Below are 22634 nucleotides of genomic sequence, written 5' to 3' on the forward strand. Positions count from 1 at the left end.
CAGTTCACTTGTTACTTCTATTATAAGAAATACTTGGATTATATTCATATTTATATGAAATATATGTATATGTATGAAAATACATAATTGATCTATTAGGAATTATTATGGATTCATTATTATGGGGGTTGCACAGCTCACAAGGCCTTTTGAGGATGTGAGGCCTGAGGTAATTGTCTCTTCTGCCTAATGGTATGTCTGCTACTGTGGACAACCAGATGAGAGCTTGTCTGGAGGCAAGAGTAGAGGTTGCAATGCCAATGTATTTCTTTGAGGGCAACTATTTTTAGGACCAGTCTGTTGAGGACAAATGTTTGGGCTGTGGTAGACTTTTTCTGAGAAGGTATGCGTTACATTGACCTCGTTCGGGAGCATCACATCCATGATGCTTTGTGGGTAAATGGTGATTGACTGATCTACAAATAACAATAAGTAGTTATTTATGATGCAAGGGGATTTGTAGATTAGTCGGTCAGCAGATCGCCTGCACTGTTGGTTGCAATGTCGAAAAAGCCCATTAACTTCTGGGAGAACAATTTATTTGACATATTCGTTTTATTGCAGACTTTACAAAAACACAATGACATTGAAATGTGCACAGAGAAACGTCAACCAGTCACCCGTTTCTTGGCATTCCAAAATACTATTACTGTAAATTACTGGTTGTTGCTCTCTATAGAAAAAGAAAATATGATTCATGTAATTACAAAGGGGTCTTTATATTCCAAACCCCACAAGGCCTAGTCTAGTGCAAAATCAGTTGAGAACTTCACAGATTGTGGTTATGCCTTCTCTATTAGCCTATAGGCCTAGACATGTCATTTTCTGACCAGCCTCACACAGTTAAACAAAAATAAATCAAATTTAAACAAAGATGAAAAGATATGGAAGAGAGGTGGATAACTACTAATGTGACAATCAACAGTTGCACAGTCACAATGAATGAACTACACTGTATTTTAAAGGTTCAAGGGGAAATTTCTCCACCTAGTGGTTAACAAAAAAGAAACGCTGAAATATACTGAAGGATGATCAACTTTTCAAACTTGTGCCTCGATTGAAGGTCAATTATTTGTATACATACTGTATATGGCTCTTGAACACACTTTTAAATGATATCAGGACATGTTTACACATCTAATATGGAGCTAAAAGACTTTGACTTTGAACATTTTGTAGGCACTTTTGCATAGCTCTTCATTATTTGTACCTGAGTGCATACAACCCTCTGTAATTATTGGTCTAAGCGTCTGTTGAATGGAGAGAAATCAGTTATTTTGGCACAGCTGTCCCTTGTTTCTGTTTGTATGCCATCAGGATTAAACACAGAGAAAACAGTTGCTCCTGCTATATTTTAAGGTGATATAATGCACAATGGATTCCATTGCAGGGATGTGTGTCACAATTTCACTTTCCAAACAACATGACAGCTGCAAATAGCCTCAGTCACTGGATGCCAGGGATCGGGACAACACTGTTTGGTCAGACCCTGAGGATAGGGTTTTGTCCTCCTATGACAGCAGTGTGTGCATGTGTGTGTTTTTGTGCATGCGTGTTTACATTTGCAAGCTTGTAAATGTTTGTGTTATTATAATGGGCAGCTGGACAGACAGTGGGACAGTTTTTAGCATAGTGAATGTGCAAGTTTAAAGTACAATATTCTCAGACTTTAAAGGTACTTTAAAACATCAAAAACATACAATGCAATTATCTGTTATTTATTTGAAGGCTTTTTCCACACAGTGATTTAAAAGGTATATTTATATTTTGCTTCCATGTCAATATTTGATCAACGTTATGAAAGTCCATGTTTCAAGCTTGGCCAACCACTTGTTGCTCTAACAAAAACAACCAGTTCTCCCAGCACCAACGGTCACAGTCTCAAAGCTCAGTCCAATATGCAGAAGTTCTCAAGATCCATTCAACCCACTCCCAGGGAGCTTACAGATCCCAATGTCTTTCTTCCTGTAGTGCTCATGGAGTCCTAGGCCAGGCAATCTTCCACAGTTCCCCCAGATTTGGGCTGAATGGAGCCCTTCACTTGGAATTTGCTAACACATCCATCTTTAGCCCCAGTGTCTGCCTTGCCTGCTCCCCTTCTCTGTCTCTGGCTGGGTATATAGACCCAGCCTGCTCCACTCTCCTCTAAGCAGGGCCTTTCTCTCTCTGTGTGTCTGAAAGTCCTCTCCCTCCACACCTTCTAAGCCCCTCTCTGTCTCTCTCTCTCCGTCTGTCTGGTTCTACACGGCCAGGTCGTCTGGTCGAACCCGGCTGCTGGTGCTGCTGATCTTACTGAGACTCTGTTTGTCCTTCAGGTACGCGGTATGCAGTAAGGGTGGCGCAGAGCACCCGCTGGGCATCTCCCCTGGCACCTGGGTGTAGTTCATCCTCAGGAAACCTCTCTCTCCCTCCAGGTCGTCATGGGAATGGTGACGCTCGGTGGCCATGTTGACGGAGTTCTGCTGGTGCGCCATTCTGTTGTTGAAGGGGTGAGAAGGCATGGAGTTCATGGGGTTCACAGGGGCCAAGGGGGTCATTGTCCCCGACAACACCAAGCACTGGCGGAAGTCAGGGGGAGGGGTGCAGCCTGGGGAGTTGTGACTGGTCGGGTTGTCGGCGTCTCTGGTGAAGGGGATTGCCACAGCATTATGAGTGGTGTTTTTGAGGGAGGCACGAGTGCGTCTGCACTTCCTGTACCGCCTGTAGGCCAGGTGGTAGAGCTCGACCACAGAGAGGAGGAGGGAGACACCTGCCACCACCAGCATGAAGACAATGAATACGTTCTTTTCTGTGGGCCGGGACATGTAGCAGTTGACTGGGTTGGGGCAGGGCCAGGCCTTGCAGTGGTACAGAGCCCTGAGGAAGACTCCATAGATCATGTACTGGACCACGATGAAGATCACCTCCATCACAGTGCGAATCAGGATGCTCAGAATGTACGTGGATAACAGTGCCCCCCGCAGGCGAACTCGCCCAGATGCCTCCAGCACCTTCCCACAATCCCTCTGCTGGAGATACACCTTCTCCCCCGATACGCTCCCCCCCTCTCCCTTCTCCTCCTCCTCCTCCATCCCCTCTGTCTTCTCCTGCTCCCTCCTTTTTCGTTTCTCATCCCTCCGCACTATGTGCATGGCGTGACCCATGTAGATCAGTGATGGTGTGGACACGAAGACGATCTGTAGGACCCAGTAGCGGATGTGTGCGATAGGAAACGCCCGGTCATAACAGACGTTGGTACAACCAGGCTGCTGGGTGTCGCACAGGAAGTCACTCTGTTCGTCTCCCCATGAGGACTCAGCGGCTGTGCCCAGCACCAGGATCCTGAAGATGAAGAGGACGGTGAGCCACACCTTCCCCACCGACGTGGAATGTTCCTGAACTTCCTCCAGGAAGTTCCCCAGAAGACTCCAGTCCCCCATGTCTGTTCACTCGTCACTGGTCACTGGCACACCTGAGAGAGGAGGAGAGGGAGAGAGAAAGATAGAGAGGGGCAGGGTATGGGTAAAGGAGAGAGAGAGAAATGGGTCAAGGAGGGAGGGAAAGAATGGAGAAGAGATAGAAAGATAGGTAGTGAAGAAAGAAAATGGGCAGAGTAAAGAAAGGAGACAAAATGTAGATTATGATCGACCATGACAGCCTGGAGACCCCTTATCCTGGTGATAAAATGACCAGTGTGTGTGTGGCATGGTATAAATAGCCTGTGATCAACCTGGAGACTTGGACACGACACAACGGCCTGAGAATGAACCTTTCCCACATCACACACAAACACAATGTATGTTTTATGGCATTTCGAAGTAAATAGTGAGGTCGTTTCTGAGAAATTGTATTTGGATGTTTTTGTTGCTATCCCTGACACTGACCCATTATAACCCAGATAATATATGACAGACAGAGCGATTGATGGACCATAGGGCAGCACAAGGCTAGGAGCTAATAGTTCCTAATGCTACAAATGGAATTATGTGACAATCTTCATCATCTCCAGAGCACCTGGCAACAGTCCTCGGTCACCATGTTTGAACCGGTTAATTGACGTCTTTGATGTCAATGCTTTTCACTCTCTCTACACTTTCCATCTCTAAGTTCCACTCCTCCTGTGATTTATATGTGTGTGCGTGTGTGTGTGTGTATATGTGTGCCTGTGTGTATGTGTGCGTGTGTGCGTGTGCATGTGATGTTGCCCCTTGACCTCAGTGTGAGAGTTAGGGTGAGACCCCAAAATGGCAGTGACAGGCTGGTGTGTGTCTAATACCCCTATAAGGCATCTCAGTGGACAGCTTTATGGGTGTCATAAACGCCCCAATCATCCAAGGGTTAAACCAATCCATCAGTCCTCAACAGGAAACATCAGAGAGACAGAGAGCTGTCTAAATATATACCCAGAGCACGATTTAGGATGGCAATGAGTAACTAATAACAACGAGTTAGAGCAGAAAGGATGACGGTAGAACAGTCGGAGAGGTTTTTTCCACCATTTCAGCCTCAGACTCACTTGTACCACTAAGTACTCACTGAGTGAACTAATCTGAATTTTACTGCAAATACTTTACTACAAATACCTCCACCCACACACGCATACGAATACACACAAACATATCTTACCGTGTGTGTCATATCCCATTGATAGTTATCCATAAAGCTGGTTTGAAATGTTAGTTGAAATTCTCTTAGAACATGATTAAGCCTGTACGTTGAGTAGGACACTGGCTCCATCTTATCTGCCTCTCTCACCCTCCCTGTGAAGTGACCATGACCATGAGACGTTTTGCAGTTCTCTCTCCCTGGTTTATGGCAGCAGGATGGAAACCGGGTGGTGCTCCAAGCAGAGTCAGTGCTCTTATCCCCCCAGGCGGATTGCGTTTCAGGGAGGGGAGAGGGGTGAGGAGGGGAGGGGAGGGGAGGGGAGAGGTTCAATGAGACTGGAACACTGGAAAAAGTACCACTATGAGAACAGGAGAGGGGAAATGTTAGCGGTGTCCATCCATGCCTTGAGCTCAGAACTGATATGTAGGAGAGTTAGCTAAGCTAGAACCCTTAAATTCCATGCTCCCTAAATGCTTGCAAAGTAATTGAATTCGCCACAGGGTCTTTAAAAAAACTCTCAATATCCAACTATCAAATCAACACAGCTTTGGCTAGCTATAATGCTTTCTTGGCATTAGATAATGTGTGTACAGCAAGCCACAAAAAACAGAGGTGTAGCTAGCCTAGACAAGAGGAAGGGAGTGAGAGCCTGGCCTTAACAATAGCAGGAGGTAGGAGTTAAAACAGTCATGTTGCTACCAGGCTGGACTGACAACGGGTTTCCTCACAAGTTTACAACACAACCTACAGGCTGTCTAGCCTTGCTAGTCAACATTAGCTACATTATTAGGACCATTATGAAGTCAGAAGTATACATAGACTCCTATAGACGAATGTTGTGCTTAGTTAGTTGAAGTAAGTTATGGTATGTTCAGACAAAGTTTGCTCAAAGTGGTGAGGTCGTCTTTTGTTATTGTTCTTCATTCTGTGTCTTGAGCATTCCAGTAAGCTTTAGACCCGCACCCTTAAGAGTCACTCTTGATATTTCTGACTATGTCTATTTCTCAGACTTGATTTTAATGATTTTTTGTTCCCAGACAGAGTTGGCATGGTCAGTCAGAGGAGGGTAAGAGGGGTGAGAGGTAGAAGCACAGGCACTGGGGGCACAGACCTGTCACTGGAGCAAGTATTAGTCTGTCAGTCTGTCTGGACAAACACACATACACACCGGCAGTAGAGTGGTGGGAACGGAATCTTAGCTACACTGAGAAACGGGGACAGAGCGGATATCTCAATCGGTTGGAGTAGGCCCGAGCGGTCTCAGTGTCTCCCTCCTTTATTTTACTTCCTGTTCTTATTCTCAGAGGAAGCAATCCAAAACAATATGATTTCCTAAAGACAAGCCACTTAAAAGGAAACCTCCCTCTTAATAACTCGTAGTTGAGAAGAGAGCTTATTTGATATGAATGGAAAAGGAGGAGTGGTGGAGCTGGATGAGAGGAGGTATTGTTTTTTAGAAAGTGGTTGGCTGAAGGTAAGACGGTTTTGTTTAAATACAATGGGGAGGGATGCACTGCATTGAAAAATATGTTAACAAAAATGACAAGTTTTACGTATGTGTTATTACTAGTCAAAAGAGAAGTTCCAGTCATTTGTCCTGATGTATACATAGCACCACCTGGTATCTTCCCATCTTTGCCGTCACATCTGAGATTGTTCCATTCCTAGATGCCCAGTAATAAATAGGGATTTACTGTAATACACTGGTAGCACCATGGATCATCTGTACACTGTCATAGCTGTCGTATTGGTTTATAATATCTGTCTCCGAGTAATGGGCTATGAGGTATGTAACACTGAGCACACTGGGTATTGCACATCACTCAGCTACGTCTCTTTGACATTGATCAGAGCACAGGGGACGTTACAGAGCAGGTAGGCAGATGAGCCAATAGGCTGCGTCGGCATGGAGAGAGTCTGTGGTCTGTATTGTACTGTATAGAGAAACAGAGTTATTGTCAATAAAAGAGAGTAAGATAATCCTGCATGTTTAGAGATGGAGGGATGGGGTTGTGGTTGGACAGTAGGCCTACACACTTTGCATTGAGTGAGGTTGCACTTCATTTAGTGAACACACTGTAAACGGAGGGCTACAGAGGATTGGAAAAGTGGGTGTCATGACTTAAATCTTACCATAGGGACCTGTAGTGGAGCAGCCTATAGACAGAGAGTGGATCAGGAAATAACAAGAGAGACACACAGAGTGATGTGGACAACCTGTGGTCCAATATAGTAGAGGTAGAATCTTGGCTGGTATTTACAGCCGTTTATACATACATGGACATTGAGTTGACCTAGGCTGGAGAGCAGCCAGGCTGTATTCCTTAGAGATGAAATGGCTAGCAAACTGCATTGCTAGTGTGTGTTGGTGACTCCTGTTCCATTGCAGTGCAGCTACAGACCCAGCAGCAGCAGCAGGGCTAACAAAGCCATTGGAATGAATGCAGTGTGTTCTCTCCATGCAGGGCAGGGCAGGGCAGGCAGCAACACAACAACAATAAATCCTGTCTGACGCCTCTCCTCTCTGCCTGGGCTCAAAGCATTGCCTTAGAGGGCAGTTAGTCCTTCTCCAGCTGGAGAGCCACCACTCCAAACGCTGAGTGTAAGACTTTTTTCTGCGCTAACAAGTGACGTTTAACAAGTGATGACTCACTTGAAAACCCTAACCCACAACCCCAGTTAGTCCTCTATCAAGTCTTCAATGCTCTATCTTTGCTTACCACAGGTATATAGACTCCCGCAAGAGTACTATCAGAACTGGTCAGTCTACCTTACTGAACAATATGAGAGAAAAGTGATTCCCTCACACCGACAAGTCAATTAGAAAACTTTACACAGGCTTGTTGAGAGAAATCAGTCTTGCTACAAAACAGCCACCCCCCTCCATCCCCTATTCTTTCCAACCCCTTCCCATCACAACCCTGTTCTCCCTCCCAATCTCTCCCACCCATCATCCCCAATCTCTCCCTCCTCTCATGTATCCACCAGATGAGAACAACAGGGGGCAGGGTTGATTTATACACATACTCCCTTTAATGCTATCAGTAGTCTGACCCACTGACGTGCACCTTTTCTGTTCTCATAGAGGACAACACTATATATAACAACAACAAACAGTATATAACAGCAATATATACAACAAAAATATATATAACAATAATATATATAACAACAATATCCAGTATATAACAACAATATAGATAACAACAATATATTTATTTAACTAGTCAGTTGAAGAACAAATTCTTATTTTCAATGACGACCTAGGAACAGTGGGTTAACTGCATGTTCAGGGGCAGAATGACAGATTTGTATCTTGTCAGGTCAGGGGTTTGAACTTGCAACCTTCTGGTTACTAGTCCAATGCTCTAACTACTAGTCTACCCGAAAGAATAGAATATCAAGGAATAACAATATATAGGAAAAACAACAATATATAGAACAACAATATATAGAACAACAACATATAGAACAACAATATATATAACAACAATATACAGTATATAACAACAATATATAGAACAACAATATGTAGAACATCAAAATATAGAACAACAATATACAGTATTTAACAACAATAAATAGACCAACAATGTACAGTACCATTCAAAAGTTGGGACACATCTATTCATGCATGGGTTTTTCTTTTTACTATTTTCTACTTTGTAGAATAATAGTGAAGACATCAAAACTATGAAATAACATATATGGAATCATGGGTTGAATATATTTAGATTTGTTTAACACTTTTTTGGTATCTACATGATTCCATATGTGTTATTTCATAGTGTTGATGCCTTCACTATTATTTTACAATGTAGAAAATAGTCTAAATAAAGAAAAACCCTTAAATGAGTAGGGATGTCCAAACTTTTGACTGGTACTGTTTATAACAAATATATATATAACAACAATATACAGAACAACAATATATAACACAACAATATACAGTATATAACAACAATATACAGTATATAACAACATTATATGTAACAACAATATATAGAACAACAATATATAGAAAGTATTCAGACCCCTTGACTCTTTCCACATTGTGTTACATTACAGCCTTATTCTAAAATGTATGAAATTGTTTTTTCCCTCATCAATCTACACACAATACCCCACAAGGACAAAGTAAAAACAGGTTTTTAGAGATTTTTGCAAATTTATAAAAAATACAAACTGAAATATGACATTTACATAAGTATTCAGACCCTTTACTCAGTCCTTTGTTGAAGCACCTTTGGCAGCGATTACAGCCTCGAGTCTTGTTGGGTATGAAGCTACAAGCTTGGCATACCTGTATTTGGGGAGTTTCTCCCATTCTTCTCTGCAGATCATCTCAACCTCTATCAGGTTGGATGGGGAGCGTTGCTGCACAACTATTTTCAGGTCTCTCCAGAGATGTTCGATCGGGTTCAAGTCCGGGCTCTGGCTGAGCCACTCAAGGACATTCAGAGACTTATCCCGAAGCCACTCCTGCGTTGTCTTGGCTGTGTGCTTGGGGTAATTGTCTTGTTGGAAGGTAAACTTTCGCCCCATTCTGAGCGCTCTGGAGCAGATTTTCATCAAGGATCTCTCTGTACTTTGTTCCATTCATCTTTTCTTCGATGCTGACTAGTCTCCCAGTCCCTGACGTTGAAAAACATCCCCAAAGCATGATGCTGCCACCACCATGCTTCACCGTAGGGATGGTGCCAGGTTTCCTCCAGACGTGAAACTTGGAATTTAGGACAAAAAGTTCAATCTTGGTTTCATTAGACCAGTGAATCAAGTTGCTCATGGTCTGAAAGTCATTTTAGTGCCTTTTGGCAAACTCCAAGCGGGCTGTGATGTGACTTTTACTCAGGAGTGGCTTCCGTCTGGCCACTCTACCATAAACGTCTGATTGGTGGAGTGCTGCAGAGATGGTTGTCCTTCTGAAAGGTTCTCCCATCTCCACAGAGGAACTCTGGAGCTCTGTCAGAGTGACCATCGGTTCTTGGTCACCTCCCTGACAAAGGCCCTTCTCCCCCGATTGCTCAGTTTGGCCGGACGGCCAGCTCTAGGAAGAGTCTTGGTGGTTCCAAATTTCTTCAATTTAAGATTATTATATATATATTTGCCTTTGTTTAACCAGGTAGGCAATTTGAGAACAAGTTCTCATTTACAACTGCAACCTGGCCAAGATAAAGCAAAGCAGTTCGACACATACAACAACACAGAGTTACACATGGAGTAAAACAAACATACAGTCAATAATACAGTACAAAAACAAGTCTATATACAATGTGAGCAAATGAGGTGAGATAAGGGAGGTAAAGGCAATAAAAAAGCCACGGTGAATGCGCAATGTAGAAATACTGGGGTGCAAGGGAGCAAAATAAAAAATAAAAAAAATAGAGTAGGGGATGAGGAAATTGTTGGGCTATTTATAGATGGGCTATGTACAGATGCAGTGATCTGTGAGCTGCTCTGACAGCTGGTGTTTACATCTGGTGAGGGAGATAAGTGTTTCCAGTTTCAGAGATTTTTGTAATTCGTTCCAGTCATTGGCAGCAGAGAACTGGAAGGAGAGGCGGCCATAGGAGGAATTGGCCCTGGGGGTGACCAGTGAAATACACCTGCTGGAGCGCGTGATACGGGTGGGTGCTGCTATGGTGACTAGCGAGCTTGTAGATGACCTGGACCCAGTGAGTTTGGCGACGAGTATGAAGCAAGGGCCAGCCAACAAGAGTGTACAGGTCGCAGTGGTGGGTAGTATATGGGGCTTTGGTGACAAAACGGATGGCACTGTGATAGACTGCAGGTTTTTGTAGTTGTCCACATATTTTAAGTCAGAACCGTCCAGAGTAGTGATGCTGGGCGGGCGGGCAGGTGAAGGCAGCGATCAGTTGAAGAGCATGCATTTAGTTATACTTGTATTTAAGAGCAGTTGGAGGCTACGGAAGGAGAGTTGTATGGCATTGAAGCTCGTCTGGAGGGTAGTTAACACAGTGTCCAAAGAAGGGCCAGAAGTATACAGAATGGTGTCGTCTGCGTGGAGATGGATCAGAGACTCACCAGCAGCAAGAGCGACATCATTGATGTATACAGAGAAAAGAGTTGGCCCAAGAATTTAACCCTGTGGCACCCCCATAGAGACTGCCAGAGGCCCAGACAACAGGCCCTCCGATTTGACACACTGAACTCTATCGGAAAAGTAGTTGGTGAACCAGGCGAGGCAATCATTTGAGAAACCGAGGCTGTTGAGTCTACTGATGAGGATGTGGTGATTGACAGAGTCGAAAGCCTTGGCCAGGTCAATGAATACGCTGGCTGAGGTGCACCCATGACCAGCTCTGAAACCAGATTGCATAGCAGAGAAGGTACGGTGGGATTCGAAATGGTCGGTAATCTGTTTGTTGACTTGGCTTTCGAAGACCTTAGAAAGGCAGGGTAGGATAGATATAGGTCTGTAGCAGTTTTGGTCAAGAGTGTCCCCCCCTTTGAAAAGGGGGATGACCGCAGCTGCTTTCCAATCTTTGGGAATCTCAGACGACACGAAAGAGAGGTTGAACAGGCTAGTAATAGGGGTTGCAACAATTTTGGCAGATAATTTTAGAAAGAAAGGGTCCAGATTGTCTAGCCCAGCTGATTTTGAGAGGTCCAGATTTTTCCAGCTCTTTCAGAACATCAGCTGACTGGATTTGGGAGAAGGAGAAATGGGGAAGGGTTGGGCGAGTTGCTGTGGGGGGTGCAGTGCTGTTGACCGGGGTGGGGGTAGGTGTAGCCAGGTGGAAAGCAAGCCGTAGAAAAATGCTTCTTGAAATTCTCAATTATAGTGGATTTATCGGTGGTGACAGAGTTTCCTATCCTCAGTGCAGTGGGCAGCTGGGAGGAGGTGCTCTTATTCTCCATGGACTTTACAGTGTCCCAGACCTTTTTTGAGTTTGTGTTGCAGGTAGCAAATTTCTGCTTGAAAAAGCTAGCCTTGGCTTTTCTAACAGCTTGTGTATATTGGTTTCTAACTGCCCTGAAAAGTTGCATATCACAGGGGCTGTTCAATGCTAATGCAGAATGCCTCAGGATGTTTTTGTGCTGGTTAAGGGCAGTCAGGTCTGGAGAGAACCACGGGCTCTATCTGTTCCTTGTTCTAAATTTCTTGAATATGGCATGCTTATTTAAGATGGTGAGGAAGGCATTTGTAAAGAATAACCAGGCATCCTCTACTGACGGAATGAGCTCGATTAGAAAGGCCTGCTCGCTGAAGTGTTTCAGGGAGCATTTGACAGTGATGAGTGGAGGTCGTTTGACCGCTGAACCAGTAAGGATACAGGCAATGAGGCAGTGATCGCTGAGATCTTGGTTGAAAACAGCAGAGGTGTATTTAGAGGGCAAGTTGGTTAGGATGATATCTATAAGGGTGCCCGTGTTTACGGCTTTGGGGAGGTACCTGGTAGGTTCATTGATAATTTGTGTGAGATTGAGGGCAACAAGCTTAGCTTGTAGGATGGCCGTGGTGTTAAAGCATGTCCCAGTTTAGGTCACCTAGCAGCACAGTCTCTGAAGATAGATGGGGGGGCAATCAGTTCACATATGGTGTTCAGAGCACAGCTGGGGGCATAGGATGGTCTATAGCAAGTTGCAACGGTGAGAGACTTGTTTTTAGAGAGGTGGATTTTTAAAAGTAGAAGTTCAAATTGTTTGCGCATAGACCTGGATAGTAGGACAGAACTCTGCAGTTTATCTCTGAAGTAGATTGCAACACCGCCCCCTTTGGCCGTTCTATCTTGTTTGAAAATGTTGTAGTTAGGGATGGAGATTTCAGAGTTTTTGGTGGTCTTCCTAAGCCAGGATTCAGACACGGCTAGGACATCTGGGTTGGCAGAGTGTGCTAAAGCAGTGAATAAAACAAACTTAGGAAGGAGGCTTCTAATGTTAGCATGCATGAAACCAAGGCTTTTACGGTTACAGAAGTCAACAAAAGGGAGCGCCCGGGGAATAGGAGTGGAGCTAGGCACTGCAGGGCCTGGATTAACCTCTACATCGCCAGAGGAATCGAGGAGGAGTAGGATAAGGGTACGGCTAAAAGCTATGAGAATTGGTTGTCTAGGACGTCCGGAACAGAGAGTAAAAGGAGCAGGTTTCTGGGTCGATAAAATAGATTCAAGGTATAATGTACAGACAGAGGTATGGTAGGATGTGAATATAGTGAAGGTAAACCTAGGCATTGAGTGATGATGAGAGAGATATTGTCTCTAGAAACATCATTGAAACCAGGTGATGTCATCGCATATGTGGGTGGTGGAGCTGAAGGGTTGGATAAGGTATATTGAGCAGGGCTAGAGGCTCTACAGTGAAATAAGCCAATAAACACTAACCAGAACAGCAATGGACAAGGCATATTGACATTAAGAAGAGGCCTGCTTAGCCGAGTGATCATAAGGGTTCAGTGAGTAGTGAGGTTGTTTGGGGTCACGGGCGATTCAGACAGCTAGCTGGGCCATGGGTAGCAAGCTAGCATAAGATGGAGGTCTGTTTTTGCCACCTTGTGTGTTTCCGTTGGTAGATTAGTGGGGTTCCGTGTGGTAGAGGGGACCAATCCAATTGGCAAAATAGTTATAGTTATAGTGACCCAGAAAAATTGTCCCATAGACCTATTCAGCTAGCAGCCAATATGCTCAAGACAGCTAACGAATTATGGGCCACAGTTAGCAGATGGACGTTCAGGTTATGTCACGACGGAGGGGCCAGTTGAATAACTCCCTCGGGCAGATAACGTTGGTAGTCCAGTCGTGAAGGCCCGGTGGGGCTCCGCATCGGCAGTAAAACGGGTCCGGCTAGGTTATTGAAGCCCAGGAGTGGCTGATGGAACTCTTCAGCTGGCTAACTCCAGGATAATTGCTATTTGCAAGCTCCAGGTGAAAATGTCCAGAGCTTGCGGTAGGAATCAGGGTATATGGAGAGAAAATAGGTCCGGTATGCTCTGGTCTGAGTCGCGTTGTACAAGACTGGCGATAGCTTTCTGAGCTAAGGATAGCTGATGACTGCTAGCCATGGTTAGCTGAATACTAACGTTAGCTAGTGAACTGGCTAACTTCCGGCTAGCTTCTGTGTGGATTTCAGATTTGAGGTGAATAATACTTTTAAAAGAAACAAACTGATTCGCACCACATTTGGTGAGGCGGGTTGCAGGAGAGTGTTTTGAAGTTACGTTTTTAGAAAGAAAATATATATACACGGGACACGACGAGGACAAAGGACGTCTGACTGCTACGCCATCTTGGATGAAGTGATGGAGAGAATGATTGTGATAAGGTTGCGTCTAGGTGGTAGGTGTAGGAGTCAGACGCAGGAGAGCAAGGATGTCTGAGAAGCGTGTTTTAATAAGAAAGTCCACCAACACAGGAATGGCACAATCGAAAAAGTTACAACGCCCTCGACAACAGAGAACCCATACAAATGCACGGAGGAACAAACAAAGTTTCGACAATCACACACTTAAGAATATGTGAAAACAAATAACGGTATAACCTCACCGAGCACATCACAATGAAAGACCAATCCCGCACAAACTAGGCAGGCAACAGGGTACATATATACACACAGAAATTAACGCAAATGAAACCAGGTGTGAAAAAGAACCAAAGACAAAACAAACAGAAAAGGAAAAAGGGATCGGTGATGGCTAGTAGACCGGCGAGCGCCGCCCGAACAGGGACAGGAGCTACCTTCGGTAGAAGTCGTGACAATGATGGAGGCCACTGTGTTCTGTTTTTTATTTTTATTATATATGCAAAAATGTCTAAAGACCTGTTTTCGCTTTGTCATTATGGGTTATTGTGTGTAGATTGATGGGATTTGTATTTATTTAATCAATTCTAGAATTAGCCTGTAGCGTAACAAAATGTGGAAAAAGTCAATGGGTCTGAATACTTCCGAATGCACTGTAGAACAACAATACTATACAACAATATATGGAACAACAAAATATAGAAAAACAATATAAAGAACATCAATATACAGTAAATAGAACAACTATATATATAACAACAATATATATAACATCAATATAAAGAACAACAATATATAGAACAACAATATACAGTATATAACATCAATATATAGAACAACAATTTGACTACCACGGCATCTTAAAAACATTTAGCCCCTCACTTTAAGGGCCATAGGTTTACACTGGGAGATTCCATGCAATGCTATATGTTCAAATGAAACGCCTAGCAAAGAAGCAATATGCCTTGTCCATTAAGTATGTATTAGTGCCATTATGAATGGCTGAAAGGGCCCGTTTTGTCAGATGGTATATGTTACTGTATGTCTGGTTGCTAGACCAAGGATTGTAATGTCCTGTATCCATGTTACTGCATGTGCCTGTTTAAGATGGAAGACATTGACAAATCTGGTAACATACTGAACTAAACACCCATGGCCATTAACACAGTTTTCTTTATTATTTTTATGTAGTCCTTGACCTGGATGTTTTAAGGTCTATCTATACCACTGTAGAAACAAAGCATACCATGTCACTGTATGCCACAGTTTGCACTTTAAGTAGATGTATACAAACCTCTGCCAACGACGCTTTGAAACTGAAATATCCCAACTAATAACAGTCCCGCTTGCATGTACTGTGCAGTGACAGCATAGCAACAGCGGCACAACCTCAGGGAAATATTAAGAAAACTTCAAATCCCCCTCCTCCCACCTTTCTCTTTGAAGTCCCAGTGCACTGCTTGGTGTACCATTAGAGAACAAAGATGTTGGATAAGGATGCCACACTCACCCTGAAATAAACCAGGTGCCCAATCGTTGTTTTGGTTTTAACAGACAGTACCAGTAAAAAGGGTTTTCTTTATTTTTACTATTTTCTGCACTGCAGAATATTAGTGAAGACATCAAAACTATGAAATAACACACATGGAATCATGTAGTAACCAAAAAAGTGTTAAACAAATCAAATTATATTTTATATTTGGAATTCTTCAAAGTAACCACCCTTTGCCTCGATGACAGCTTTGCACATTCTTGGCATTCTTTCAACCAGCTTGATGAAGTAGTCACCTGGAATGCATTTCAATTAGCAATTGTGCCTTGTTAAAAATTATTTGTGGAATTTCTTTCCTTCTTAATGCATTTGAGCCAATCAGTTGTGTTGTGACAAGGTAAGGGTAAAAGACTAAGTCCATATTATGGCAAGAACAGCTCAAATAAGCAAAGAGAAACGACAGTCCATCATTACTTTAAGACATGAAGGTCAGTCAATGCGTAAAATTTCAAGAACTTTGAAAGTTTCATCAAGTGCAGTCACAAAAACCATCAAGCGCAATGATGAAACTTGCTCTCATGAGGACCATCACAGGAAAGGAAGACCCAGAGTTACCTCTGCTGTAGAGGACAAGTTCATTAGAGTTACCAGCCTCAGAAATCAACATCAATTGTTCAGAGGAGACTGCGTGAATTGCTGCAAATAAACCACTACTAAAGGACACCAATAATAAGAAGAGATTTGCTTAGGCCAAGAAACACAAGCTATGGACATTAGACCGGTGGAAATCTGTCCTTTGGTCTAATGAGTCCAAATTTGAGATTTTTGGTTCCAACTGCCGTGTCTTTGTGAGACGCAGAGTAGGTGAACAGATGATATCTGCATGTGTGGTTCCCAACGTGAAGCACGGAGGAGGAGGTGTGATGGTGTGGGGGTGCTTTGCTGGTGACACTGTCAGTGATTTATTTAGACTTCAAAGCACACTTAACCAGCATGGCTACCACAGCATTCTGCAGCGATACACCATCCCATCTGGTTTGGGCTTAGTGGGACTATCATTTGTTCTTCAACAGGATAATGACCCAACAAGGAGATTGATGGAGTGCCTCATCAGACCTGGCCTCCACCCGACTTCAACCCAATTGAGATGGTTTGGGATGAATTGGACCGCAGAGTGACGGAAAAGCAGTCAACGTGCTCAGCATATGTGGGAACTCCTTCAAGACTGTTGAAAAAGCATTCCAGATTAAGCTAGTTGAGAGAATGCCAAGAGTGTGCAAAGCTGTCATCAAGGCAAAGGGTGGTTACTTGGAAGAATATCAAATATAAAATATATTTTGATTTGTTTAACCTTTTTGGTTACTACATTTGTGTTATTTCATAGTTTTGATGTCTTCACTATTATTCTACAATGTAGAAAATAGTAAAAATAAATAAAAACCCTTGAATGAGTAGGTGTGTCCAAACTTTTGACTGGTACTGTATATGTATGAGATGGAAACTGTTTGAGGTCTGAGTGACCCTCCTCTCTAAGCACCGGGAGCATCCCCTGGATTAACATTGACTATTCGTTTAATCATGAATGGGTGGGGATAGAGGGTGACAGGGGGGCCACATGACTGCTACTTACAGAGCAGTGAGCCACCAGCAGGTCATGGGGATTGGGAAGCCATAAATCAGTCACAGTCTCACCCCTCCAGACACCACACAGCTAGCCAGATGATCTGCTACCTTACATGGAGGTCTGCCTTCTCATCTGCCCACTAACTGTACAGACCCACATGAGCTATTGTTTTAACTGCATAGTGTTACTGGGTCGCTCAGACCAGACACCACCAGCCTGTTGCCAGAGGGGAAGACAGTTGATCTTATCTATTTGATGTTTGATTATCAAGTACCTTTATTTAAGTTAAGTTTTGAAAGGAAATGTTCTGTTATTGCACATATTTCTAGTTTGATTATAAAGTTGAGGTTCATATTTTCTGTGGTTATCAGGATTATCAAATTGAATTAAATCCATAATTTACTTGTTTTTATGTCACTAGTTTGTTTTCATGGAAAAGAGGGTAGAGAGTGAGACAATGTCAGTAGCATACAGAACAGAGACCAAGTGTTACTTCAGATGTTTTACTGTTATCACTCCGTTTCCAAAGGTTCTTCTAGTGAACAGGGTTGTGTCAGACCATGGAATGTTTGTGCCATACATTAACACTATTATAATGCTCTTTCTTATCAATAGCATCAGTATTTCCATCTGCACTGAAATGCATGCTTGTGATCATTTACTGTGTCAGTTTTCTCTCTTGTGTTTAGAAATGATAGGAAGTGAAGATTGCCCATCTCTGCCTGGCTTCTATATAAACTCTAATGACAAGGTGCTGTGTCGTGTCATGAGACTATGTGCGTCTACGAGGTAAACAAAGAGCTATAGCTACATCACTGAAAAAGGTAGACATCTGTCACCTAAGCTGTAGAACATATGGGTACTCTTTAATGCCAAATTGGTATGTGTCTTGTATTTGTTAATGATGCCGTTTTGATATTTCATGATATTTCATGCCTTTTTAGTTTACTTATTTGATGACAATGGATAATTTCTTGTCGATTTTTAATGGTGGTATAGCTGTATGAATATCCCTCATTGTCAGCAGCATACTGATAAACACAAGAAAGAAACCTTTTGTAATATACACTGAGTGTACAAAACATTAAGAATACCCCCCCCCCCCTTCTGGACCCTTCTTGATACGCACAGAAAACTGTTGAGCATGAAAAACCCAACAGCGTTGCAGTTCTTGACACAAACCAGTGAGCCTGGCACCTACTACCATACCCTGTTTAAAGGCACTTATATTTTTTGTCTTGCACATTCACCCTCTGAATGGCACACACACAATCCATGTCTCAATTGTCTCAAAGCTTAAAAATCATTCTTTAACCTGTCTCCTCCCCTTCATCAACTCTGACTGAAGTGGATTTAACAAGTGACATCAATAAGGGATCATACTGTAGCTTTTACTTGGATTCACATGGTCAGTCTATGTCATGGAAAGATGTTTTGTACACTCAGTGTAAGGTTTGATATTTCAGCTGTGTCATTTTACACAGCTGAACGTTGAAGTAGTTTGTTCAATCAAATTCCAATCAAATGCATTTATAAAGCCCTTTTTACATCAGCTGATGTCACAAAGTGCTGTACAGAAACCCAGCCTGAATCCCCAAACAGCAAGCAATGCAGATGTAGACGCACGGCGGCTAGGAAAAACTCACTAGAACAGCAGGAATCTAGTAATAAACCTAGAGCGGAACCAGGCTCTGAGGGGTGGCCAGTCCTCTTCTGGCTGTGCCCGGTAGAGATTATAACAGCACATGGCCAAGATGTTCAAACGTTCATAGATGACCAGCAGGGTCAAATAATAATAATCGCAGTGGTTGTAGAGGGTGTAACAGGTCAGCACCTCAGGAGTAAATGTCAGTTGGCTTTTCATAACCGAGCATTCAATGTTAGAGACAGCAAGTGCGGTAGAGAGAGAGAGTCGAAAACAGCAGGTCAATACATTGTTAAAGTATATTTGCCTCTTGAGCTGCTGGCTGGATGAATTATACTCTGGAGGAGAGGTATATGACTGGAGCTGGTGTCACAGAGAAACACAGCAAAGAGTTTGAGTGAGGGAGAGAGAGAGACTAAAAAGTGAAAGGGAGAGAGAGCGAGAGAGATAGAAAGAAAGAGAAAAAGAGAACGGGAGACCGGGAGGAGAGGGACTGAGAGTAACAGTGTTTCTGGGACAATAGAGCTACTAATGCACACCAGAACCCCTAGAAATTGTCCCTACACTCTTGTCTGTGACAGAGACTTCACGGCTATGGACCAGCGCCCTGTAAATGCTCTGTCTCAAATAGTAACTGACAGAGACACTGCGTATGATGCTTTAGTGGCACAGCAACAATACAGAATTAATAAAAGAGACAGAAGTTATTTAGGATGCCTCTTTACAACCCTCACACACACTCACTGAGTGACACCTGTATGATGCCTGTGGAGTGCACCTAAGAAAAGAGACTCTTTCCCTCCCACTGGGCAAAAACTGGTTGAATCAACATTGTTGTTTTCACATCATTATCAACAAAATAAATCTACGTGATGATGTTGAATCAACATGGAAAACTGATTGGATTTGCAAGAAGTCTTCAACGTAAGGGAAGTGTGACTTCTTTTCCCCAACCTTTAACCTAAATTCAATGACATGGTGAAATGTTTAGTTCATTTCACATTGAATTCACAGTAGTTGACAACTCAACCAAATGTAAATCACAACTAGATGTTGAAATGACGTCAGTGCCCAGTGGGCTGAGGTTCCTTTATCTCCTTTGAAGTGTCCCCCTTATGTTTGTATGCACGATCGAAGGTGATGTGGTGATATTTACCTGTTCTTGCTGCAGATGGTGATGGCTGTCAACACTGAGGAAGAGGGTCCTTGGAGCTGCTTCTTAGCAATGTCTTCCCCTCAGAGATGGATGGAGTGGAGGATGGAGGATGGGACCGGGACGTAGAGGAGTGGTGACCTGGTCGGATGAGTGGAGATGTGCTGGCTTGGAGGACAGAGGTTGGTGGAGGTCAGTGATGCTGAGTCGTACCTCTTGCAGACAGCATCAGATGTCATCAAAAGGAGCTGGGTAAAGTAGTGTAGAGTAAGATCTGTGCAGAGTATAGTAGGATCTGAGTAGATTAGAGTAGATAGGATAGGATCTGAGTTGAGTAAATAGGATAGGATCTGAGTAGAGTAGATAGGATAGGATCTGAGTCAAGTAGATAGGATAGGATCTGAGTAGAGTAGATTAGAGTAGATTAGATAGGATCTGAATAGAGTAGATAGAATAGGATCTGAGTAGAGTAGATAGGATAGGATCTGAGTAGAGTAGATAGGATAGGATCTGAGTCGAGTAGATAGGATAGGATCTGAGTAGAGTAGATTAGAGTAGATTAGATAGGATCTGAATAGAGTAGATAGAATAGGATCTGAGTAGAGTAGATAGGATAGGATCTGAGTAGAGTAGAATAGAGTAGAGTAGATTAGGATAGGATCGGAGTAGAGTAGAGTAGGATCTTTGTAGAGTAGAGTAGAGTAGAGTAGAGTAGAATAGAGTAGAGTAGAGTTGAGTAGTATCTTTATAGAGTAGAGTGTAGTAGTGCTGGAGCACTGTGCCGTCCCAGGGTGAGAATGCTAGCCTGCGCAGGGGGCATGGGAAGAAAAGCAGGGGCATCACGAGAGAGCGTTTCCTCTCTGCCCTCCTCCCTCTCTCTCCTCCTCCATATCCTCCTCCTCTTTCTTTCCTTACTTCCCTCCCAGTCTCCTCAAGCTACATCCCTCTCCCAGATTCCCTGGTTGGCTTCCTGCCACTTAACAGTATTTTGGTGGGAAGAATTCCTTAACATCAGGAAGGAAAGTATAATTGTGTTCAGGGATCAATAGGAATTCCGTTCTGACAAAGATTCCAGCTGCATTATTTAGTTTTTATTGTGTTTTTTTGTTGTTTACTACCATCAAGAGTATAGTCTGTATGTGGCAGTCAGCATAAACCTCAGACAGCAATACATTCTGTCCCAGCTTACTATATAACTACTGCAATTTTTCAGTTGTGAAATGTGTAGGTAACATGAGTAGTTATGTCAAGGAATATACGTAGTAGAATCACTCTACTGGGAAATAAATAGGATTTCAGATGACTGCAAGTAGTTATGAAATATTGTGTCTTCGAGCTTTAAAAAAGTTTTGTGGAAAATGTTTAGCGTTGCAAAGTTTCAAGTGTGTTATTTGCAGTAGATAATGTCATTGTTATATTTGAAACAGGTTGAATGTTTATGACACATTTACAAAAAAAATATTGATTATGATTAATAGGTAACAAACTTTAAAAAATATGAACGCTGATCAGAATTCAATAACCATTTTAAATGAGCCAGAATCGGATACCTCACCCTTGTTCAACTACTCTGTAAACATGAAGTCAGCGATATTACAAGCATATCTTTCCTACTGTATAATACAGTATGCCCCACAGATGCCAACAACAATCGACCCCTTCCACTCTGTGGTGAGAATACCTGTTTTGGTCATGTCTTGTCTTCTCTCCCTCCTCCCTTGCTGTCAAACACGGTCCTGCTCTCGAGTCAGGAGACAAAGTTTGGGATACCGGCCGATACTCCTCTTCACCCTCTTCCTCCTCCTCCTCTCTCTTTTTTCTCTCCTCCTGTCCTGTACACAGAGCCAGTGTCTGGCCTGGCTGGTTCCACTGTTGTAGATGTATGAGCCCGCAGATATATGACAACATTATATAATGGCAATCTTTTATGTTGTGATTCCTCCTTGCTGCAGGGCTCGAGTGTGCACAAATGCAGCCTGTTCAAATAACTGTAATTATGTGGTGGGGGCACACACACACTGAATGTCACACACACACACTGAATGTCACACACACCGAATGCCACACATGCACAAGTGTGCACACGTGTACATGGTCACGCATGCACACACAGTACACGCACATACATCATGACAATGTTAATTTAGTGGCAGGGGCACCTCTGTCGAATGTGACATTGCTTTCCATCACCTTGTGGGAACTCTGTTTTCATCTACAATGAGAGGAGTGAGAGGAGACATGGAAAAATACCTTGTCCCGACAACACACATGCACACATGGAAAATGCTAGGTGGGTGTTATCACCTTCCATCTTTCTTGCCAGCTCTAATCTACCATTGATTAGCCTCCTAAAGGCAATAACGGTTTAGGCCACCTGGACTTCCCCTCACTCACTTTTCCCATGTATGGTTAGTTTAGTCAAGTAATATATCAATATTTTTTTTGCCATTTAGTTCATATCATCCCAGAGACTATACTGCTCTCTACAGTAGCTGCTGCCTGTGCTGGCCCCAGAGACTATACTGCTCCCTACAGTAGGTGCTGTCTGTGCTGGCTTCAGAGACTATACTGCTCCCTACAGTAGGTGCTGTCTGTGCTGGCCCCAGAGACTATACTGCTCCCTACAGTAGGTGCTGTTTGTGCTGGCCCCAGAGACTATACTGCTCCCTACAGTAGGTGCTGTCTGTGCTGGCCCCAGAGACTATACTGCTCCCTACAGTAGGTGCTGTCTGTGCTGGCTTCAGAGACTATACTGCTCCCTACAGTAGGTGCTGTCTGTGCTGGCCTCGGAGACTATACTGCTCTACACAGTAGGTGCTGTCTGTGCTGGCCTCAGAGACTATACTGCTCTACACAGTAGGTGCTGTCTGTGCTG

At 43.3% G+C, this 22634-nt stretch overlaps 1 protein-coding gene across 2 annotated transcripts; it reads right to left on the reverse strand.

Moving 5' to 3' along the window:
- Positions 1–567: 567 nt before the first annotated feature.
- LOC139403467 (gap junction alpha-5 protein-like) lies at positions 568–21499 on the reverse strand. Of its 2 annotated transcripts, XM_071146951.1 has the most exons (3): positions 21441–21499; positions 19763–20007; positions 568–3451 (listed from the first exon to the last, which is right to left on the reverse strand). In XM_071146951.1, exon 3 carries the CDS (start codon positions 3417–3419, stop codon positions 2241–2243), a length of 1179 nt encoding a protein of 392 aa, XP_071003052.1. In that variant the 5' UTR covers positions 3420–3451; positions 19763–20007; positions 21441–21499; the 3' UTR covers positions 568–2240. The 2 variants fall into 2 exon arrangements, with proteins under 2 accessions (XP_071003052.1, XP_071003054.1); XM_071146953.1 differs by lacking the exons at positions 19763–20007; positions 21441–21499 and adding an exon at positions 4606–4716.
- Positions 21500–22634: the final 1135 nt, after the last annotated feature.

The sequence above is a fragment of the Oncorhynchus clarkii genome, chromosome 3 (assembly GCF_045791955.1).
Source record: "Oncorhynchus clarkii lewisi isolate Uvic-CL-2024 chromosome 3, UVic_Ocla_1.0, whole genome shotgun sequence".
Taxonomy (NCBI): Eukaryota; Metazoa; Chordata; class Actinopteri; order Salmoniformes; family Salmonidae; genus Oncorhynchus; species Oncorhynchus clarkii.